This window comes from Macrobrachium rosenbergii, chromosome 39, assembly GCF_040412425.1.
Source record: "Macrobrachium rosenbergii isolate ZJJX-2024 chromosome 39, ASM4041242v1, whole genome shotgun sequence".
Classification (NCBI taxonomy): domain Eukaryota; kingdom Metazoa; phylum Arthropoda; class Malacostraca; order Decapoda; family Palaemonidae; genus Macrobrachium; species Macrobrachium rosenbergii.
Window position 1 is genome coordinate 8078455 of NC_089779.1, and position 24207 is coordinate 8102661.

The following is a 24207-nucleotide window of genomic DNA, read 5'->3' on the forward strand; positions in this document are numbered from 1 at the left end:
ACAGTACTGGGTTCTCTGTAGTCGTAGGGCTATGACAGTAAATGCAGAAGCATTGGCAGGACTGTGACAATAGGTACAGAAGCATTAGCAAGGCCAAGGGACCTTCTAAATAAATGTAAATTAACCATAAAATCACCTGAACTCTAGCTTAGTTTTCTAGATAAGTCCAGTCAATAATGAATCAGATTTAACTGAAGAAAAATCTACCTTTTGCATGTAGAAACACTACAAAGACCCCAAAACATAAGGAGAAAGTAGCTATCGCTTGTTTGACTAATTACCATCAACCAAATTCAGGATGACAACAAAGCTGAAAAAAAAAAGATGCTCGCACATCACTAGAGAGGTTAATAAAATAACCTATGTTACAAAGAATTTCATTATGGACATATCAATGAGCTTAAAATCTCATATTCATACCTTATCAGGGACTAGTATAACTGAAATTATGATGGGTAATATTAATATTTGTTCGTTTTTCCTTTACCCCATTTCATGTATGTGATGAAATATGACCATCTACAACTGGAATAAGTAGCATTTATATAATAATGGTAACTGCCCCATTTGCTTATCACTGCTTTTATTAAACTGCTACCTGCAGATTAAAGTACATGTACACACAAAATATTTACATATTTACGACAAAATCTGTCAAGCCCTATTCAATTAAACACTTAACTTACTGTATGTAATGTAATGTTCAATAGCAAAAATAACTATTTCAAGAGAGCTAATTTACAGAGCTTTACAAATTTAATAAAGTATTAAAATACTTATGGTAACGAGACAAGACTAGTCTGTATAATTACAAATATCAGAAAAAGAGAAATGCAACTTAAAAATTATACACATCCTTTCCAGGCTACTCAAGTATCAAGGCACAGACAAATCATTGTACAATATACAAAATATGTTCCTAATTTGATGGCCATAAGAACCCAACAGATCAGGGGATTCAAGGTCCACTCGGCAGTAAGAGTGAGTTTCCGACGGCTCTGCTCATCCACCAGGAATTCCAGTTGTCAGAAAAACACTCTATTTATTGTTTACAGTAAAACCTTATTGTTGTTTGGTGGCGAGTGCTCAAGGAAAATACATAAGAACTGTGGTATAGTTTAAAGGGAAATCACAGTCTAGGAGTGAGCGGGAGACGAGAAGAACTGAAGCCTTAAGCGAATGGCTTTTGGTTCTCTAGCATATGTGTGAAGGCTCTGTAGAACAAGAAGAGAGAAGCAGTTATGACTAGGCTTAGGATGAGGGAATTCTTCTGAAAGCTTAAATTTGAACAGCCACTACTGCAGGTCCCTTTGAAGACCAGGACTAAGGAAAAAGACGATGGAGTCTGGCTGTGAATCCCTGACCTAGTATGACCTCAAAACCTTCAATCTTTCTTTGAAGGGAGATAACAATCAATCATCCAGGGAAACAGGGACATAATCAGGAAAAAAACTGGTGTAAATGTCCAGAAACAGATGACAAATGAGAGAGAGAGGGGGGTGGGGGCAGACCACTAGGTCGTCTGATTCGTCTCCGTCTAGAACCTTATCTTAATCGAAGAGAAAAAAAGGGAATAGCTGGCCATGTAGACTCACCGGAGCAGACTTGCAAATCATTGTGCAGGCTTCTGGACAATTGAGCGAACTAGTAGCCTACCCTGTTGATCCTTGACAGTCGTGCAGATGCGAGAACATCCGTGCAGAAACGACTTCTTACTGGACTTGAAAACTTTGTGTGAACTTGACGATACCTCATACAGACCGTAGACATATGCAAAAATGTAGGTGGTGGAACTAACATCTGGCACATTATAAGGCTTGAAAAAACCCGTTAAAGAGATACAAAAGCCTGGTCAGAGGAAAACAAAGGCCTATTCAAAACCAGGTATGACAAAATCCTGCATACTGACACAGTCTCTAGATAGTGCCAGGCACTCTAGAACAGAAGTCGGGAGAAAAGGAATCAGCACCAGGAAGATGGTGCCTGGAGCTCAGAAGTTTATTCCATGCATTCGGGAATGGGAGCTGATAGGCAGCACTGGTCCAAACGAAGAAAAGCAAAACCCTCTTATGAAGTCTGAGACTGACGTCCCAAAAGCTGACTCTGTGACGGAGGCTATAAGGTAGGCTGGGTACGACTATGTACTAAAATTCTCTCTTCTAGAGACCCAAAGAAGATAGTGGAAAACACTAAAAGCCATCTTGACTGTCCTTGTCGAAACCGGACAGAACTAAGAGACTCCGACGCTATGCCTCTCAAAAAAAAAATGCTAGAGAGTCCTTCATCTTCTAGCCAATGCTCCTGTTGTCAGACAAGAAAGACCTTACTTCGAAATCTTGATATGATCTTCAACAAGCAGGCCTAAGTTCCGTCAAAGCACCAGAGGGAAGAAAGACAAAAGGCACAAGACTTGCTCTCTCAACAAAGAAAAACAAACTTTCAACTCCCTGAGAAACTCCTAGGAGGACGAAGAAAATGCCAGTGAAGGGAGCTTCCTACAACAAGCTCAAAACTTCTGGTTACAACAGTTCCTGTCCACAAAAGACGGGACTCTGAGACACTAACTGATGCAAAAAGGAAGTAGTGTCAGCTTGTCTTGAGCTATCAGGCAAAGGTGGAAAACAGACTGAAGAGAGACAAAACACTTGTGAGCGGGTTGTATAGCCTGGTGCTTAAGAGGTGGTGCCAGATGCCTGACAGCTGGTGCCAAACTGCGGGTGGACATGCTGGCACATGTGGAAACTCAGACACTGGATGCCTAGACACTGGCTGCTCAGATCCCACTGAAAAGTCAGACAGTCAGCAGCTTGAAAGAGTCTCTTCAGTTGCCAAGAATCACTAGAAAACATGCCTTCAGTGCTTGTACAAAGAAAGCACATCCTTATGGACGCCTTTCCAAGGCCTGTCTGTTGACAGCTGCGGACAACAGGCTCGACCAAGGAGGCAACTACCTGGGGGCAAACCCTTCAGACTCCCATGGACTTCAGTATGTCTTTTCCCCAGTGCAGGGAAGTGGGACAGGGACTGGGTTTAGGAGATCCAAGGGGCCGGATAGCCACCTCCTACACCACACATTCAGTAAGACCATCTTTCCAGTGGCTCTGTCAATACCTTGGACCTCCGGTATGTCTTCTCCCCAGTATGGGGGAGCAGGACAGGGACCTTTGCCTAAGAGCATCGGGGGACGAGTAGCCACCTCCTCCACTGCGCAACACTACTATTACAAGGTTAACTTCTGTTAACTCAGACAAAAGACTGGCAATGGCATGGGAAGGAAGCGAGGGAACCAGGCATGGGAGCAAGCGGATACAAAATAAGAGGGCTAGTAGCTGGAGAGAGTTGGCACCAGACGATGGGGGGCTAGCGTCGGGCACTGGGTGCTCCCAGGATGTAGCTGGTGCCAGGGTAGCCGGGCCCCAGGTGAGGTAGCAGCTCAGGAGTCAAGACTCAGAAGCTGGTGGGTGCTACTGTGCGATTGGAGCTGATTCTCAGCTGTCAATACTCCAAAGCCCAGTGCCATAAAAATAAGCACAAAATCTCTCATTACTACATTCTGCCCATACATTTTTTCAGTTCTCTGCAAAGGAAAGTGTAATAAGAAGATATTCAATTATTTCTTTATCGAAAATGCTTGAGGTACCCAGAGAACTATCATACAGACATATCTCTACTACTAACAAACATTATTTGAGGCTTGCAGATATGTATTTCATTGCCGAAAATCGGTTCAGTAGAGAACGCAATGCTTAGGCTACAGCTATTACGCTAATCGGAAAAAGAAAGTTAACCTTTACTAACCAAAGTTAGAAGTACCCAGTACCATTATACAGACACATCTCAATAATTATGTATACACTACCAAAAAATGTCAGCCTGGTGGTAAACATATTTACTATGCGGCCTGGTGGTGAACATAATATTTACTTTATTACACTATTTGGAAAAGGAAAGTTAACCTTTACCAACAACAGTTAAAGTACACAAAGTATTATCATATAGACATGTCTCAAATCCTAACAAACATCAACTGAGACTTGCAGCTAAGCATTTCACTACCATAAAAATTGGTTTGGCAACAAACGCAATGTTAACGTTTTATTACGTTAACCGGTAAAGGTGGTAGTGCGGTAAACTATGCTACCAGTAGTTACCCAATTTGATTGTGAATTCGATACTGTAGCGAAATATGATAAATTTGAATCAGATCTTAAACAATAAAATACTGATCCTGAAAGTCTACGTAGGCTTGAAGGTTACTCGAAATCAGCGATAATACATTTAAGAACAAAGCTGACATCAACACTCGGTGTTGGCTCAAGCGCTAGCAGAAACAGAATGAGGTTGTCTGCTAGTAGTTCCTGGTACATGTATTCCCGTTAGTGGGCGGGACAAGTCACCTGCACTATACTCTGAGGCGTTACCCACAAATTTTTTTATTTAAGCTGCTGTGCAAGGAAACTATAGGCTATGTAACTACTTGGTAAGTCACATATAAAAAATGTCCAGTAGATTTTACTTGTTTGGCAAAAGAAAGAAATGCTATATGCTATAGATTAAAGCGGGGCAGAATGATACTTGAAAAAAAAAAAAATTTTAAGTACATATTACTAACAAAAACAGCAAACCTACAAGGGAAAGAGTTCAATTTATTACTGGTCACTGCAACAAAAGATTTCTAAAGACTGTAAATTTAAATGAAGGTAATCTGGAATTTGAAGAGGGCCAAACCATTCACCATGTACTGTACCTATATTTTGAGATACATCTCATTACTGTATCAGGTTTACAATTTATTAATATTTTTATATTTATCGACCAGTGGGTTAAAAAGTCTGCAGCAAATAAATTTGTATAATTCATTTAGAAAACATTTGTTTACAGTAAACCACCCATATTTGCGGGGGATGCGTACCACAGCCCCTGCAAATAGCTGAAATCCGCGAATACTAAAAACCCTTTTAAAAACACTTAGAACTGCCTATTTTGATAGTTAAATCGCAAAAAAAACTCTAAAAATTCTTATACAGGTATTATCCTACTTATGATAGGGTTAGGTTCCAAAAAGCCCACCATTTGCTGGAAAAAATGTATCTCGAACATAGCCTAGCCTACACTATAAAGTATACTCTATACATACATGGTACAGTAATTATTAATATCAGCTAATTCTGGAGGTTCATGCAGAGTGACTTATGATAATTCAATACAAAGAGAAATTGAATAACAAACAAGAATTAACTTAGCCTACACTATGGTATATCGTGTACATATACGGTAGCCTAGCCTATATTATACTGTACAGTACTCTATATTCACATATTAATATTGTTTTATACAAACTACATAATGAATACAGTATGCATCTTCTCCATGGATCTTTTAAAATGTTATGCTTTACTTCAATTCTGTATTATAAATTGCGATCATAGCGATCAATGTTTTGGTTTGAAAATCGATTATGCGTTAAGTTTATTTCACCGTGTTTAACTCAGTTCAGAGCGCTTTTCTTGCTTCTAGTTAGTGTAAATGAATCTCTAGATACTTTATTTCTACAGGGCAAGGTTATTTTTCGTTATATTTCGGCTTAAATGCACTTTGTATAACTTAAAAATACATCTCGTTGTGAAATTACTTTAGCTATTTGTTTTTGTTAATAGATGACGTTGGCCGTTTGGGGGATGTTTGTTTTGTGTAAAAAAAAAAACAAGATTCTGTTAGCTATTTTCACTTGATTTCATCATAATACAAGCTTTATGTATTTATTGTTTATTTGCGTAAAAACAGCAGTAATGTGTTCTTTCATGCCCAGTACTTTTGATTAAAATACTTAATCTCCAATTTTGATTACAGTTGAGTTTCATCCATATTGCCAATGCACGATAATTTACAGTCATTAGCAGCCTGAACATTGTTTTCTCAGCTTCAGCTACAACTTGCAGCTAAATTTAGCAGTATATTTCCTTGCCGATCTTTTATCCATAGCAAATAAGGGTATAATGTAAAAATATATCAGTCCTATTCTACTTTACATCATTTGTAACGTAACTACAGTAATTGTTTACTACCGTACAATGGTTGAAATACAAACAAAACGGCTGTTGCTATCAGATTCGGTTATAAGCAAAACAACAGTTTCTCGTTCGGTTGTTTATGGCTGTATGCATTTATGCAAGAGTATAACGTTACTAACAATACTTTTATCATTCTCTTTTACTTTTTTTAATCAGAAGATGGGATAAACACATGGAGGAAAAGTTAGTCTATTGTAATTTGGTCTCTCTTGCTGCCTGATTGTATGCTGCCGCCTGCACCCGCGCAAAATTTTAAAATATTTTATAAATATTGTTGTATTGGTATTAATTGCTTACCCCATCGCAAAATCGAATTATCTCAAGGCGAATTATCGTAACTAGAGCGCTACCTGGGTACCAGAGTATTTTGATAGTCTTATCACAAACAGTGCATTTAGTCATGAAAATTATATGAAAATACTGTAATTAGTGAATATTCCTCAGTGCAAAATACCGCAAATGGGCAAATTTTCTCCGAATAATGTGTATACTGTACTGTATAAGTTCCATAGAGAACGTGAATATGGGGGGTTTACTGTAAACATTTTAAGACTACTTAAAAATTTTTCCTTTGTTGAAGCATTTTGCAAGTTATATGGAAAATCAAAATAAATTTTGTTAACAATGTGCCAGCAAAATGAAACACAATGTAATGTGTCAGCCATATGGAAAGTATATTGTAGTGTAATGAGTAAACAGTTGAACATTGAAATGATAATAGAAAAACCCCCTAATACAAATATAAATTCAAAACCATTCATTCTAAAAATACACAAGTCTACACAAAATTGACAATTCAATATAGCGCATCTGGCTTGCAACCAGCTTCTTTAATAAACTGAAAGACAAAATCCAGTCAAAAAACTTGGGACAGCAAATAACTACCACCCCTGTCCAGGTTACCCTCATTTTCTAAAATCATTGCCAGTTGAAAGAATGTGCTTCACACTTGCCTTAATTATTCACTAATAAGAAGAAATAAAATGTAGATTGTACTGAAGTGCTGTGCTGTATGTGAAATGGGTACCAGCTTGTGTCATCTGGGTGTTAAATGGGTTGTTAACTTTAAATACCTAAGCAATTTACAAAAATAAAACCAAAACTTTTCCAAGCTTAAGTAAATCTATAATAACAAGAATAAATTAATCAATATTGTTCTCATAATATTCTACAAATTTTTTAGTACCTCTTACAATCAAGAAGAATTAAAAGTAAGCAGTACATGGTATAAAATAGTCTGTACAGGACTGACCTTCACAGGGTGTAGTAATGATAAGTAAAATTCCAAACTGATGGACAGAGTTGTGTGTGATTCAGTCAGTCTGTGATTTCAAAACTACCTGAAATCAAGTGCAGTATAATGAAATGGCACATCACTACATATACATGTCATGCGATCAAACATACATCCAACATACAAAATGTCGAACGACAAGTAGGACAAGGAGCTTTAGAAGATAGCCATGTTTCTGGATGATCTTGATCTTGGCGAGCAGCAAACCTGAAAGAAAACAAGAGCAAAGCCCTTAGTCTATAGAAGCACTACTAAAGTAAATACTCTCAGTTAATGTATTTTCAGTAAATTGCAAATACTTCGCTACTTAGTCTTACAATTTTTTGGTGAAATTTTCTCTTTAAAGTTAAGTCTGTCTTCACCTTCATTTTTAACCCATGTGTTAAATTAATTTACTTAACATTGTCAAACCTGAAACATGAATATAAAAACAAAAAGAGAATGGTACAAGAACACAGGATACGAAGCAGAGCTTATTCACCAGAAACAGGGGTAAAGTCACCAACTGATCGAGTATAGTTCAACTTGGAAAGAAAAAAATAGCCAACTAAGGCATTACTCATATTCATCATCATCATCATTGCCTCCCACTTTACTGCTGCATGATGCAAAGGGACTTTGTGAAATTCCACCACTCGTGTCTTTCCAGTTTATCTCCAATAATCTCCAGCCTCCCTTCACTTGGTTCTCATCCAGATAGGGCTGAGTCTTTCAACTCATCTGGTGCCCATGGGAGTCCAGATGACACTATCATGCACTATTCTCCTAGGAAGTGTGCAAAGGATTATGTCTCAGCCATCTCTTTTATCATCACCTAAGCCACATATGTGACTTCCATAATTTCCCTTATGGTATTTCTAACAATCGAAATGATCAACAGCCATGTGTGTAATAGAAATAAATTTCTACCCCCCAACACAATCAAACCCGTGACTCAAATGAGAAAAACTAAAGTCAAGGGTGCTATCAACTGACCCACACAGATCACATAAGTTGGAACCTAAGTACATGTACAGTATACCTCAAGCTTTAACAGGGAAGGCTGTACAGATGGGCATATAAAGTATTGTACTATGAAAATTTACATGAATTAAGTAAAAACATTAGTTTTTCATAGCAGCAAAAATCCAATAAGTGCTGGAAAAGACATGCATTGGTAAAATACATTTACAAGGAAACAAAAACATTAGATTTATAAAATAACCTTACAGATGGAAAAGTACTTACCATTTACTAAGGCATGAGATACACCACATAGGTCTGCAGTAACAAGTAACACAATTTCCACCTCCATCAACTGATGCAGTATTACATCGACGCTGAAGCTTAACATTAGCTGCAACTTCCATACAGCCAATACACATATCTAAATCCTAGAATAAAAGTTAAAAGTATTCACTAAAAGAAAAGACACAAAGTTTTGTCATGCGTTAATAGCTTTCCAGTCCAACAGGAACTTCTAAAGTGTGATGATAATAAACCCTATCCTTACATAGAAACAAACACTTGTTTTCAATTTGAGGCACTATCCACCTTTCTCTGATGATACCAATTAGTGCTAGCCTAAAAGCATTTTGTTCTTTCAAAAAAATAAATTAAAATAATTATATTACTCAGATTACAGAATATTAAGTTAAAAAATCACAATTTTTAAAAGTACATTGTATTTTTCCTAACTATACAAACCTGAGGTCCTTTATATCAGGAATTACTTACGGCAAAGCTGGACAGAGCCATTAAACTTGAGCAAGGTGGTTAGGCAGTGACTAGCGACAGGCAGGCGGGGGATACCCGCCTGCCCGGATGTAAACATTCCAGTTTGCCTTTCGGCCCAGGTTCAGATTGAGGGGTGGCATGAGCCGGACATAAAGAAGTAATGTAAAGGACCTCGGGTTTGTATAGTTAGGAAAATACAATTTACTTTTAAAAATTGTGATTTGTTCCGACAAGATATACAAACCATCAGTCCTTTACATTAGGAAGACTCACTGGTTGGAGGGAGGAATCTGAGTGAGTCTCTTGCCTCTGACATACTGACCGGAGTGTAGGAACTGCAAGATCAAATGTCAGATACTGGACCTTTTCACATATGTGAGGACACGTAACTCATACAAAATAGGCTGGGAAGAATCTAAGAGTCAGAGGCAGTAAGGAAAACCCGAGATAGGGTTCCCTTATTGCCAGTCTCTCCTTCCTCCCAAAGTAGGAGGACGGGGAAGGAGGAGAGGCCAGTCAATCTTGGTATCCTTCTCACTTCCAGAACCAACCCTTAGGCGAGATGCTACTAGTCCTCTTGAAGGAGCTGGGTAAGAAAACACAACTTGATGAGCAGTCACCACAGGACCAAGGAAAAAAGGTTCCGAGGTCCTATGGGCAAGACCACAGGTAGAAGACAAGAGCGTGGTCTATGAGACCACATCTTGCTTCCAGACCAACAGAAACTTCTGGAATGCAAGGGATGGACCAAGCCATTGACTTCGTGAGCTCTCAGGTGGAAAGTACCAGTATCGTCATCACCAGCTGTGGAGTACCTCCTTCGATCGCTTCACGAAGCCAGGAGAAAGATGTGTCCTTAGACACTTCTTCCTTGGGAAAGAAAGTACTAGCGAAATTGTCGACGACATCCAGGTTAGGAATGTCAAGCCTTTCGGAAGGTACCACAACTCCCTAATAGAACAAGGTAATGATTGATCTGGATCATCGATACAAAGTCCAAGGAGGAGGGGAACAAGAAGGACTCGAAAACCTGATGATTGATGCCGATGGATTCAAGGTATTGATCCCCTTCGCCTGTTCTTCCATCTTCTACGCCAAGGCCGGAGCGAGATGAGAGATGGTTCTAAGAGGGCACATCTCTGTCCGACGACTCTCGTAAGGGTGCAAGCAGAGCATGGGACAGGAACCCTAAACAAGAGTCACATGCCACCCAGGGAACAGTTCCCTAGGACAGCAAGACCGAACAAGCTTCTCATCCATAGCTAAATCTCGACTTTGGAGAAAAAGGCTACTTCAGATAGAAGACTAGGTCACCAAGGCCTATGTTCTTCACAAATGAAAGGGACAGAGGCAACCCTCGGCGGAGAAGATGAGGAAGTCCAGACTTGAAGAGTGACTCTGACAGTGTTGCAAAGGACTTCAAGAGATATCCAGCTATATCTGTTGCCGCTCAGCGAGAAAGCCTATGCTTGCAAGGGAAGTTGGAAGGTCTCCCAGTCCTGAACACAAGGATGTACTGCCTGCAGAAGTGCTTCTTATGTAGCTGCTACAGGAGGTTGGGTCAAGAAGGACTCTTCTCGATGCCTTGGAAACAGAGCTATCAGGTCAGGCGAAAGGCAAAGTCTTCCAGCATTTGTCTATAACTCGGGGTGGGCAGTGCTTGTGAACCCCTAGCAAAGCTGATAAATACGGAAGGAAAAACATAGATACTGATTTTTCCCCACAAAGACAGTATGCCTCACCGTAGTGGCCCGTGTCTGGTACGAAGGAGCACGAAGGAGCATGAAAACTACTGACTTTGTTGTGCCAGGAGGCAACAGAAAGACGGTAGGGATCTCTCAGTCGAGCAGTCTCTTCGTGAATCTTCGTGAGGAAAAGAGCGAAGAGCACATCCTGTCCTGATCACTCAAACCCGAGGCCGAGCTCGCCTACCAATACATCCCCACTAGGAATGTATCTGGCTAATTGAGCTATCGAGTGTGCTATAGAACACTTGAGTACCTGCAAATGCTGACAGATGAAACAGGAGGAAAAAAAAAAAAAAAGATTCCCTCTTGCTTGTTGACGTATACCACTACTGTGGTTTTGTTCGACGAAACCACCGAGTGTCGCAAAACTCATCCTGAATTCTCAGAAGGCCAAAAGGCTGCCTTGAGTTCTGGATGTTGATGAGAAGTACTAATCGTCTCGGTCACACACCTTCAAGACAAAGTCTTACAGGTGTGCACCTATTCCTCAATCGGTGAATATGGAAGTAGACACATGATGTAAGGAGAATATGCAAGCATATTTGAAGGTTCCTCCAATCAAGCATTAGCCTAACCCTTTCCTCATACTTCAAAGAGGAAAGAAGGATGGAGGACTGGAAGCAGACCTTCATTTTCCACCATGGGGAAGCTTCTGCAAGATGACAGGCTACCAAGACGATTAGCTCTAGCCGGGCTGGCATTTCCCGAATCGGGAGCACGGGAGAGGAAGCGGGATGGAAGTTTGATGAAAAGAATTGCCGAGACCCAAAGGAAATAGATACTTCTCCTGAAGGAATCCAATCTCAGGTCTTGCCAAGTCCAGAGGCTTGATAAGTATCATTTCATCTAGGCATCTGCAGCAGGAGAACTGCCCGGTCGATACTTCTTTCTCTCTTCCTCCCACCCTCCTTCCTTATGGAAAAGAGGGTGGAAAGAGATACAGTTATGCGCACTTTCCCAGAAGGGAAGAAGAGGGCTATGTGTTCTGCGATCTTCTTCCAGCCAGGGACTCCTTAGGAGTTGAGGAGGACTGGCTTGAACCTAGGTCGAGCCGAGACTGCAAGTCATGGTCATCATTTCATAATCCAGAAGTTAGGCTAAAATACATATTGCTATTTTAGCTCTGTAAAAAAAATTTATCAACACAATAAAAAAAAACTGTTGGCTAATGATTTTCAGTAACAAAAGTTCTCAATTCATGAGGTGTCAAAACCGTCAAAGTTGACAGCAAGCACGGGTGCATGAAAAAGCCTTATCCAAAATCCCCACCTTGAAGGATGCACCAGCTATCAGAATTTAACAATTGTGCCTAACCACAGAAAAATTATAAGGAGCTTAAACTTTTTACAGGGGCCTAAGACAGCTTTCCTCAGCAGATAACTGCAACATTTCATCAATACAGCATTATGAATGTGAAATTATCCTGGAGCACACTTATGGGCTTGTGAGTGCTGAAACTTACCCAAGAGTAAAAGAAACATACCCAAGAGTAATGGGGATCTTGGCTGACCTACACACTGGTGCCACATCTGTGTGAGAAGGGTAATAGGGAAAACCCTGTGTACTCTATCACTGTGTCAAGTCAAAGGCACTATTCTGGCCAAGGCCAACTATGAAAAAATTCTTTGACACTGGCTGGTCTGTCTTATGGAGCCCTTGGGGAACCATAAAAGTACTATTAATTCCTGTGAGGACAAACAGCTGCTAAGCTATAAAATAAATCCTATTTTTTCTAATCTATATAGCATATTGATGTGTATTCACTAGACCCAATAAATGGAATAAAACAAACTTCTTATAATTCTAACAGTTATTACAAACATATTTCACATATTTATAACATTATTTTATTACAAATACACTACCGTAGTTAAAAACCACTTAAAATGAAAATGTACAAAACTTACCCCAGCTACAGATACTGGTGGGTTCACATTAACAGTTTCAGTAAAGGCTATGAGGAAACGATCCGAGAGGCTGTGCTGTACCACAACCTGCCGTGCATTAACTACGGGATTTACAATTTTTCGTTCCAACTCTTTGTACTCCAGGGATGTAAGCCTTAGAACATACATAAAATACTGTAGTTGGGGATCAAGTCATGAAGTAGGAAGTAATTGTAATACCATATAACGGGTACGAATACAGTACTTGAAAGCAGGTATTAAAAGTGAAAATGCATTCAAGAAAACACCAAACTGCTCACTAAAAACTTAAATCTTTTAAATAAGTCCTTAATGTTTTGTAGGGTTAAAATCACCTGTTTTACTAGTCCTCACTGTCTTCTGTATGTCAAAACAAATTAAAAATGAAATACTGGTCAGTACTTTATGGTTGTATGAGGATGACTTCTCACCTTGTTTCATCTCTCACTTCCTAAAGGTAAGGTAAGGCAAGCATTATGCAAATTTAATGGTTTGAAAAGGGAAGCTCTTTGTAGTAAAATCAAACTTCAGGTGTATTAAAAAACAAATACAACCATATACTGTACAAGGTTTTGGAGGTTCCTATTAAAGGATCAAGTTCCTACTTAAGGATCCTACTGACTGCATATTCAGTCTCCAATATAACTGACTGCATATTCAGTCTGCAATATAATAAGTTAGTGTATAAAGATATGCATGATAAGAATGAGCTTAATGCATACCTCCTAATATATCCATTCAAGAGGATGTTTTTGAAAACTGTAGCTACAAGAAAAAATGTGAGATATGTGAAAAGAAAATCACCACCAAAACCTACATTAGTGCTACAGCACATCTGCAAGCTAAATATGATAGTATGAAACACATAAGGCAGTTTTGACTTCACTTGTATGACCAAAGCCTAACCTAATGGAATACTGTATACATCAACATCCACAAAAACCATACACAACAAAGGGGTCAGGCATTGCCAATAACCAAAGTAGTATAACAGTCAAGTGAAAATGTCTTGACAGACAAGTAACATCAAAAGAGCTTAAACAAGATAAGGTGCATCCTTCAAGTGAGACACACGCTCAACAAATATGCATCTCTAATTATCTCATTTGTAATTATAGATCTCTCAATATTCCTAACAGACAGTTAAACTTTCATAAATCTTTTGCATATGTCTAATACAATCTAATGACCTAATCAGGTGATCACTGATGAGCTTAAAAAACTGAAATCTACAATGATTGGTTGTCTTTCCTGAATGGCATATTTCAGAAAAATTACAACTGTACTTAACTCTAGCAAAATAATTACTGTTACAATCACCTTAACTACTAAGTCCAATTTCACAATTTCTCTTTACAAGAAGTAAGGGTTGAAATTTACTATAACCATTCTTGTTCAACATAATTATTCTACAACACTCTCCAATTTTAAATTAATGTTTAAAACCAAAGGACAACATACAGTACTCTACTTTACTTTAAGAGATATGTTACAACACTTCAACAACAACAAAGTTTCACATAAAACTTGGCTTTATACGTATAAAAAACCATAAAAACTCACTTAATAGGAAATGCTGGTATTCCATCTTTAATAGATACCACTTTTATGCATAACTGTTGCATATCGAGAGAGGAATTGTACGGTAATGTGTTGTCTATGCTGCTTTCTAGTGACAAAATTGCATCTCTCTGATGGAGTATATGTACTCTGTATGCAGTAATTTTTACCAGCCAACTATCTGTGGCAACTACACGGCAAACACTGTTGGCTTTTGTGCTGAATTTATCAATCCTGTGAAAGAGAAAAACAGAGAACACTGGAGAATATAAATGGAATCACATAGGCCAATGCACATATAAAATGAAATATATATTGCTTGTGATCAGTAATCAGCTGGGATAAAATTTTAATTTTACCCTTTAGTACTCAACTCACAGTAATAAGTCCTGGTTGCTCTGGACCAAAATATGAAGCGATATCTCTTAAAGCTTTAGCATTACATGTACTCATTACCAATCCCAAAGTCCTGGTCTACATGCATTTGCTATTTCTTTGACATCTTCTTCTTCTTTAAGGTGGAATTTCCAAGATCTACTAAGTATGCTGGAAACTTATGAAACCCTGGAATGAAGGACGATGTGGAACAAAGAGAAATAAAGTACAGCAGATGATGAAAGAAATGTAAAATAAGACGGCATATCCCAGAAAATTGACTCAAGTTTATGTAACAGACTTCCATAACTTGCGAGGGGAAGCCAATTCAAGTGTGAAATGAATCCCAAATGCAGGCACCAAATTATTTTGAAATTCTTGAAATTCCACTGTTAGCGACCAAGATGTTTTGACATTAGTTAGACAAAATTCATAACACTAAGCTGATCATAAGCTGGTAAGGTAGTCTGTATTAGCAAACCAGACATGTTCCTCCTTACAAATCCTGCAGCCTCTTATTTACAGGAAGGTGGTCATTGTCAGGCTTAGACAGAGGAGTATAAAAATGACATTTTCATGATAAAATAAAGTTTTACATATACTTACCAAGTAATTACATAGCTATTGGTTCCCTAACCTACAGCAGCTTAAAAATTCAAAATTCACGTGGCGGCGCTACCACCGTTAGTGCGTAGGTGACAAGGTCCCGCCCACTATCCGGGACTCAAGGAAACAACTTAGCAGAGAGCTCAATTTGTTTCTTGGTAAGTATATATAAAACTTTATTTTATCATAAAAATGTCATTTTTATATAAGTAACTTACCAAGTAATTACATAGCTGATTCCACATTGTTAGGAGGAGGGAAAGAGCATGGACATATTCTTCTCCAAAGCATTAAGAATGTAATGAATTTGAAATAGAAAGGTTGCTAACACTGAATAAATGTTTGTTGTTTCCTTATCTGTTGAGAGAGCTGCTGCAGGGAGGTACTGCCTCTGGTCGGCGCTTCTCTCAACTTGTAGTGGACATGGCAGTGTAGCCAAGTGTCGCCCCTACATTAATGGGAACTTTGCAGCGGAGGAAGTACACTGTATGTTGACAAAGTTTTATAAGATGCCCTTGCCCTGGGCAAAGACCAGAATGCAAAATAACCACACTATCACCTACACCACAGATTTAGAACCATAACCCAACCATTACAAATAAAAAAGAAACTGGTGGGTACTCCAGGTACAATGTACCCCCAGGGTTCCCATCAACTCGAAACCTTAAGTCAAGCCAAGTGGATAGCAAAGGAACAGAGAGCTTCCCTATGCTTCCTCTCCCAGCACCATGCCAGCCATGGATAAGATCCTAAAGTGTTACAATTTTCAAACATGGTCTCTATGTCCTTGAGGTGGTGTGAGGCAAATATGGACTTGCATCTCCAGAACGTCGACTGTAAGATCGTAGACAGAGACAAGTTATGTCTAAAAGTGAGGGAAGTTGCGACTGCCCTAATTTCGTGCGCCGTAATCTTAAGTAATGGAAAGGCTTCTTCCTGGATCTGAGAATGGGCTTCTAATATTAACTCTCTCTGAAAAAAGGATATGGCATTTTTGGAGAGAGGGAGAGCTGGGTTTCTTACAGAGCACCAGAGGTTGCTCGAAGGTCCTCGAATCTTTTCCGTCCTATATGAAGGTAGTACCTGAGACACCTCACTGGACAGAGGAGTCTTTCTTTTTCCTCAGGACCTAAGATATCCATCAGGTTCTTGATGATGGAGGGTCTAGGCCAGGGTTTAGAAGGACAGGCTCAACAGAGGGGGTGACTGCCTGTGGGCAAACCCAACCAGCCTCCCTTGGACCTCTGGTATGTTTTCTCCCCAGGATAGTGACTTTCGTCTAGGAACACTGGTGGGACGGACAGCCACCTCCTCAACATTCACAGCACTCTCACTTCTCATTGCACTGTCAATATTCATATTTTTCTCCATTGGAGATATAATAGCTGATCCCATTTCCATAACTGTATTAGATAATACACTAAACTTTTGATTGAACCTTGATTCGAGGCTGGCAATGGCACTAAGAGTGGAATCATGGGAACCTGGAACAGGAGTAGATGGCAAAGCAGGAGGACTTGGGATAGGAGAGCATCATACGCTGAACAGCTTGATGCAACACTCACCTGCATCAAGCCAGTTCCAGCGTATGATGTGTCTTATTCTTCAAAACCTCCCGTAGGTAGAGAAGAAAGGAAAAAGGGAAAGAAAAGAGACCAGTTATCTCACTCATTCTCTCTTCCACACTATCATCTTAGGCAAGATACAAATGGTCCTGCCAGGGGCACTAGATGAGCTACACAACTTGTTGAGCAGCCACCACCAGACCCAAGGAAAAAGTGTCCAAGGACCTGTGGGCAATGTCCTTCAGGTAAAAGAAACTGAAAGTGGTCTGACAAAGCCAAGAACAAGCATTCAAAATCCTATGAGCAGAGAAGTTCTTCTTAAATGCCAGAGAGGAACTTATTCCTCTGATGTCATCGACCTTAGCATGCACAGTATTGGAGAGAGAACTTGACGATGAGGCATAGGCTCGCCCAATTACCTCACGCAGCCAAAAGCGAAACAGCATTCTTGGAAAACTTCCTTCTTGGCTCGGCCTGTGCTAACAAAAAGTCTATCGCACCTAGGCCTTAGGTGACGAGTCCTTTTCAGATAGCTAAGCAATGCTCTGACGAGGCAAAGCAGTAACTCCCAAGGATAGCTGTTAACAAAATCCCTAAGGGAAGGAATGGAAAACGAGGCATATCTGTCATTGTGAACTGAGGGATTTTGAGTCTTAGCCACGAATTTCGGGACAAATTCAAAAGCCACAGACCCCTAACCCCTGGTGTGGTTAACGTCATAATCTAGACCATGGAGCTCACTAGCTCTCTTCGAGGAAGCCAAGGCCAGGAGAAAAACTCTTTTCAAAGGTGAGACTACCCAGCACCAGGGTTAGGTCCCATGTAGAATGGATGATACACAAGAATCCTGCTGATGTAATGACCTCTCTAGAAGTTCATCTTCACCAAGGAAGTAGCAAAGATTGGAGTTAGACCATGAAAGAGAAGAGTAATACCAACCAAATAAGAAAGATGAATCAGGTGGCAAAGCCATTAAGATTATTGGACACATATAAGATGACAAGGAGTCTAGCAGATTACAACAGCCTTCTCTAAATCACTGAACCCTAACTATGACACTGCCAAGGCTGATACATTCTCATGCTTCTTCAGCCAACCACACACATATGTTAAGCTCTTATCCATAATTGTATTTACTGACTATGGATGTCAATTTTCTTTTCCAATTCACCTCACAAGAGAGCATCCAGTGCTTTTACAGGGACATGCATTCAATGTATGCAACACTGCCTCCATGTATACTGTCATATTTGTATTTAAGGTTTGAACATTTCTGACTGGTTGGTTTAAAAACCAGAAACTGCCCAGCACAAATGACAAGTAAAAGATATAAAAAAGTATAAAAATACTGAAAAAGATGTGACATATATAAAGTCAAGTGGGACCACAGTCAAACAAGAGAGACTGCATGCTTGGGAGAATATATATAAAAATGTGTTTGCATTGTAAACAACTTACAAGGTACAATATTTTCCTCATAATATATGTAGCTTAGAGAGGTATGACATTTAAAAGACTTCACATTATAAATCATGACAGGATCTCTTATCACTCAATGAAGACATCTAAACTAGCATATTTAGTAATTAATTACTTGAATTTTACAGTGATACTCCTATTATGATTTGTTTTATTACTTCAAATATTTATAATAGAGAAACATACATATGGAATGAATAAAACTCAAGTAAGCTTCTACAAAATACAAAGCTTCATTATATGAAAGAGAAAAATGGAACCAAAACAAATATTTGGAATACAGGCTAAATACACACGAGAACACAAGATAATGAGGGTAAAAATAACTGACATTAACAATACCAACCTTCTAAATTCATTATTTACATTTGAAGCCACAGTAACCCAAGCACTAGGAGAGGAGGAGTAATCAGGGGCGTAGAGTTTCAGCGAACAAGACAGCGGGTGATAACGCCACTCATGTTGACGCCAGTAGAGCACAAGTAATACTGCCGCAAGGACTGGCAGGAAGGACATCAGGAAAATAATAATGGTTGCATGTGGATGCACTTCATTTTCCAAATATATGAACAGCCATGGATGTGTTTTGATTACCATTATAAAGTAACCTATGAGAAAATAAAAGAATATTATGTTAACAGGTTTACAATATCAAAATTAGAGGTTTATATCTGTACTGCCATAATTTTTTAGATGGTTAATAAAATTTGGCACAGAGATTTCAAATTTTAGGCTCAATGCAACCTATCAATTGCTGAAAAAACACAAATCTCTAAGTGATAAAAACTGACAGCATTCACAATATACAAAGAATAAAGCTGGCAGAAAATTGAATGTGAAAATTTCATACTGTTAAGTTTTTTCTTCCTTAGATTCAATCATTTTCTCTCTCTTAGACATATATAACTTAGGTTACAACATACCCTCCATCTTTCACATATGTAATTGTTAAATGAGTGGTTATAATTTGACAGCTCAGTTACCACAATACAGTACAATAAAATATTGCAGTGTAAGCAAAGCCCTAATGCCTGTTTCTCCTGAAATTTTGAAAATATCTACAAAGTATCCAGTACACTGGCTACAGTATTTCTAAGACATTTTCAGTTCAGCTGGTGATTTTATATTACATGTAAATCTAAACATTTAAACAAAATGTTATTACAATAAGAGCTATTTACATAAAGGATAAACTGAAATACAATGAACATTTATCAATATGTGATAATAATGCACTCTGTTATTCACTGCCCACATTCAAAATGCTCATCATATTGATAGTGAAAGCTTTGAGATGGATATCAACAGTGTGAAAATGAAATTTTTGTTTGATCTAGTTTTGTATATTAAAAAATGCATAACGATAGAAGTATGTAGTAACATGAATTATAAATGCAAACCTACAGAGAGAAAAAAAAAAAAAAACATAAATAAATAAAGCAGTAACAAACCTGGTATTAGTAAGGTGTGAATAATAAGAGTAGCAGCAGTTCTTCGTATGTGATAATGGATGAAACTGAATGTCTGGCTCCCAAGCCATGAACCTGAAAGTGCCTCCACCGTCAGCCCAGCAGAAACCACTTCATCAGGTGGGAAAATGACCAATAGTGCGAGCAACCAGTAGAGCAGTGAGTAGCACCAAAATTCCATTAACATTATCTGAAATTAAAATTATAAGAGAAAAGTTAACCATTAATGAAATTCACAAAAGTTAAGCACAAGAAAAATGACATTTTTATAACAAAATAAAGTTTTATGTATACTTAACAAATAATTACACTGCTTATAGTTTCACTTGCCGGCAGCTTGAAAATTTTGAAATTTGCGGAAGCGCTAGTGTCGGTGTAGGTGACTAGTCCCCCACCCACTTTCGGGGTAAGAGAGAAATGACTTCAACAGCGAGATTCAATTGTTTTTGCCCTTCTTTCCACATCAGGGGAGGAGGGAGGGCTTGATTTATAATCACTTGGTAAGTATATATAAAATTTCATTTTATCATAAAAATCAATTTTTAAAAGTAAATTGTATTTTTTTAACTACACAAACCTGAGGTCCTTTACATTAGGACATGGCCGTTAAACTCTTGAACAAGGTGGTTAGGCAGTAACTACTGTGAGGTAGGTGGGAATACCAGCCTCCCCGGATGTAAACATCCCAGTTTGCATTTCAGCCAAAGTTCAGATTGAGGGGTGGCATGAGGCGGGCATAAAAATGTACAGTACTGTAAAGGACCCCGAGTTTGTATATTTAGGAAAAATACAACTCACTTTTCAAAACTGAGATTTGTTCCGACAAGATATACAAACCATCGGTCCTTTATATTGGGTAGACACTGGTTGGAGGGAAGAATCTGAGTGAGTCTCTTGAGCTGACTGGAGTTCTGCACGCCTGGGCTACTCCTCCTGGTTGAAAAAGTGAGGAGGAGTACATTGCCTCTGACATATTGATCGGAGTATAGGAACTGCAAGATCAAATGTCAGGTACCGGACCTTTTTGCATGAGTGAGGAAACGTAACTCATACGAAGCGAAGATGATGACGAAGCAATTCCCCCTTCAACTTCCACTGCAAAACCATCGCTGTCCCAGTACCTCTCTCTCTCTCTCTCTCTCTCTCTCTCTCTCTCTCTCTCTCTCTCTCTCTCTCTCTCTCTCTGTGTGTGAGTCGAAAACCCGTGCAATGCCCGTTGCGTCAGAAAAAGAGCGTATTGCCAGCGAGAGAACCCTTGCTCTCAGGACCGAGCCCTACGATCTGAAAATACTAAACATTACAAATGTCAAAGAAATTTTCAGCAAAATAAACTTTCCTTCGTAATGTGAAGAAATAAAACTCTCCCCGAGAGAATAAAATTCTCACTGAGAGAATGTACGTCAAGACCTAAGCACGTAAGCGAGGTGAAAAAATCGTTTAAGCCCATTGCCTTAGCAATGTTAAAACCAGTTTGACACATCATCAGCTAAAAAAGTTGTAGGGTTTGCAAATATCAGTATGAATCACTATATTAGAATATATATTGAAAGTGTAAATTCTAGAGAAAAACAAGGAATTGTATTTGCATATAACACGTTATAATCCTATATCAGCAGTATCAACAAAACAAAAAAAATGTAAACAAAGTCAAATGGCAGGCAGAGAGGAGAAGAAGCACACATCCTTCCTTGCCAGTGGCCAAAAGTAAAGTGAGTGTATACCGACTGGGTGGGCTGGACTACCTCCCATAGTTGGTAGTTAACTACGTATTTCATCGCCTCGTTTAAAGTTGAACGGCCATGTTCCAGCTGTGCTGAAGTAAATTCCTATTGTAAAGAACCGAGGGTTTGCATATTGTATCGGAACAACTGTGTATTTTCTGTTTTTGAAATTTATGCACTTATTACCCTTGTTACTATTGCAATCAACTTTATTTTTACCCAACCAAAAAAACCTATTTACCATTGGAAACCCCAATAATTACCTGATATATGTTAAGAGGCAATGTGAATGTAAACAAAGAAGTGGTTTGTTTGCACCAACAATAAAAATAACAGCTGAAAATGCAGAAACACAAGAAAATAAAAAATATATCACCTATGTATTTTGGGAGAGATTTGGCTCATAAAACGTATTTACTAGCTACATGGTGTCCTACCTAACCAGTCCAGGGGCACTGTGGCCAGGGGTCCTACAGTAGGCCCATTGGCCTTCACTGAATCTTTATCCTGCGTGGAGCTCTTGTCACAGTTAATTACCATTAGAGCAACAATTAGCCTAAGCAACTGGCTAAATCATTACAAACTTCCGTGACTTAACTCTAGCCCATGGTACTTAAAATCACAAATAGGCCTAGTCTCGCTAGTCCAGGAGTAAGGCAGCTAGTAAGACTCAGTGGCATCGCTATGGGAGGCCCAGGCTCCCCCTGTCAGATGCTTGGCGCCCCCCCCCATTGAAATTTCCTTTGTAGCTAAACTTTAACCCTTTGGTGGTCAAAAGCAGAATTATAGTTTTAGGTTTTTAAACACAAATGACATGTTTGTTCATGACATTTTTATCCAACTTAATGTTATCAACTTAGGCCTATGTATGAAGTGAGTGAAACTATAGTTAGGCTACAGTTCTGAATATGCGCAATGCAATTTGCTACTGCTGCTTAGGCTTAGAGTTAATTTCCAGGGAGAGGAGACGAAGAAGAGGGAATGGGACACGTTGAGGTAATTCTAAGTATTAGCTCCGTGCCTGTTTTTACCTTCAAAACTGTTTTTTTCTACACTTTTAGGGCTTCTGATACTGGCGGTGCATTTGTTTGTTGCCGGCCAAATGGAATGTCCCTTTGCCGTGTTTAGTACTGGCCTAGGGGGGGGTACCCATACGTTAGTTATTGCATTTGCTGGACGGGATATGAACCGTTCCAAACAGACGTATATACCCGTGCTCTGGCTTGTGAAGATCGCGTATGGAAACCCCTTGTTAGATGGACTTCAGGGGTTAATTACAGGTTAATTACATTCGTGCGACAAAAATTGAAGGTAAATCCATAATTAGCAACCAAAAACTGTAGAAAAAGGCAAGTTAGAAGGAAACCGCCACTGCGGAGTTACTACTTAGATCTACCTAGGTTGAAATTTTGAAGAGGTCTTGGAGGGTCATAAGTCTTTTGTGTTATTGATGATATGCACTATTTTGATATATTTGCATGACAAGGATATTATACTACAGTTGAAAATTAAAACTTGATAATAGAAATTAGGCTAGTGTTCAGTATAAGGTCGTGAGGAAATGTACATGACAGTATTTGATACATTAGCATATAGTAAGAATTGAAACTTAATTAATTGAAAATTGAGCTCTATAACTTAAAATTCTGGTTTGCTAATTACTAACACTATTATATTTTCCTTCATTCACATGGACATATACTCAACAATAGTATATTTGGTAGAACTATATAGTAGCCCCGCAGCGACGACTGCCTACTAAACTTTTTCCCTAGTTTTTTTTTTCTAATTACAGAATTGGTAAATTAGTTGTGTAATTTTCTTTGGCAACCCCCCACAAAAAAACTATCCTGGCGCTACCTACAGTAGGTCCCCACGCCCACCAAATGACGGCAAGCCAGCTACGCCACTGGTAAGACGGTGAGCTTTCTTTAGATTTGCAACTGATTGGTGTTTGGCTATCCCTGGTCAACGAACATTTAAATCCAATCCCTTGCCGTCGTCGTAAGCCAAGCTCACATCCACGACTAGGTTCGGTTAAACGTTAAAAAGAGGATGGGTCTTTTAAACCCCACAGCCACGTCACTGTTCGTGATAGGCTTGTAGGATGATACGCTAACCACTTCGGTCTAGTCCAGCTTTAAATTTTGCCAAACAATTTGAGTCACACATCAAATTACCATGACTTGTAAGTAAATTTACCTTCGCTCAGAATCAGCCTCCGAATACTAACAAAAAATCACCATGTCTAATCACTTGACACGGGCCACGACACCGACAGAAACTACCACCTCTATTATGTTAAAGTGAAAAGAAGAGTTGGTATACAACGTTGCCAAGATTATTTTGACAAAAATCATTCATTATTATACATCAAAATTATCATGATAAGCAAGCCATTTACAGAACCTTTCTATCTAATTTATCAAAATGATCTTGGTATAATTTAGTTCTACCATGATCTCTTGACTGACACGAAAACATTTATTATTATTTTTCTGGTTTACGAATATCAAAATCGTGCATTACCCGTGTTTGGTAATACTGCAGTTTATTTACATCACATATGTGACGTTTGTTTTTCATAGAGGTATACAAAATAAATGTGTATTTTGATGTTTCTTTTTTCTTAAAAAAATACGTAGACAGTAAAAGTATCATGGGAGTAAGGAATGGCT

General features: G+C 38.8%; 1 protein-coding gene across 2 annotated transcripts; it reads right to left on the reverse strand.

Annotated features, from left to right (window-relative positions):
- Positions 1-363: 363 nt before the first annotated feature.
- On the reverse strand, positions 364-23857 carry LOC136825709 (transmembrane protein 129). 2 transcript variants are annotated; one of them, XM_067082462.1, is made up of 7 exons: positions 23732-23857; positions 19791-19998; positions 18686-18947; positions 14318-14548; positions 12737-12890; positions 8593-8738; positions 364-7572 (listed from the first exon to the last, which is right to left on the reverse strand). In XM_067082462.1, exons 2-7 carry the CDS (start codon positions 19993-19995, stop codon positions 7461-7463), a joined length of 1110 nt encoding a protein of 369 aa, XP_066938563.1. In that variant the 5' UTR covers positions 19996-19998; positions 23732-23857; the 3' UTR covers positions 364-7460. The 2 variants fall into 2 exon arrangements, with proteins under 2 accessions (XP_066938563.1, XP_066938562.1); XM_067082461.1 differs by lacking the exon at positions 23732-23857 and adding an exon at positions 20646-20665.
- Positions 23858-24207: the final 350 nt, after the last annotated feature.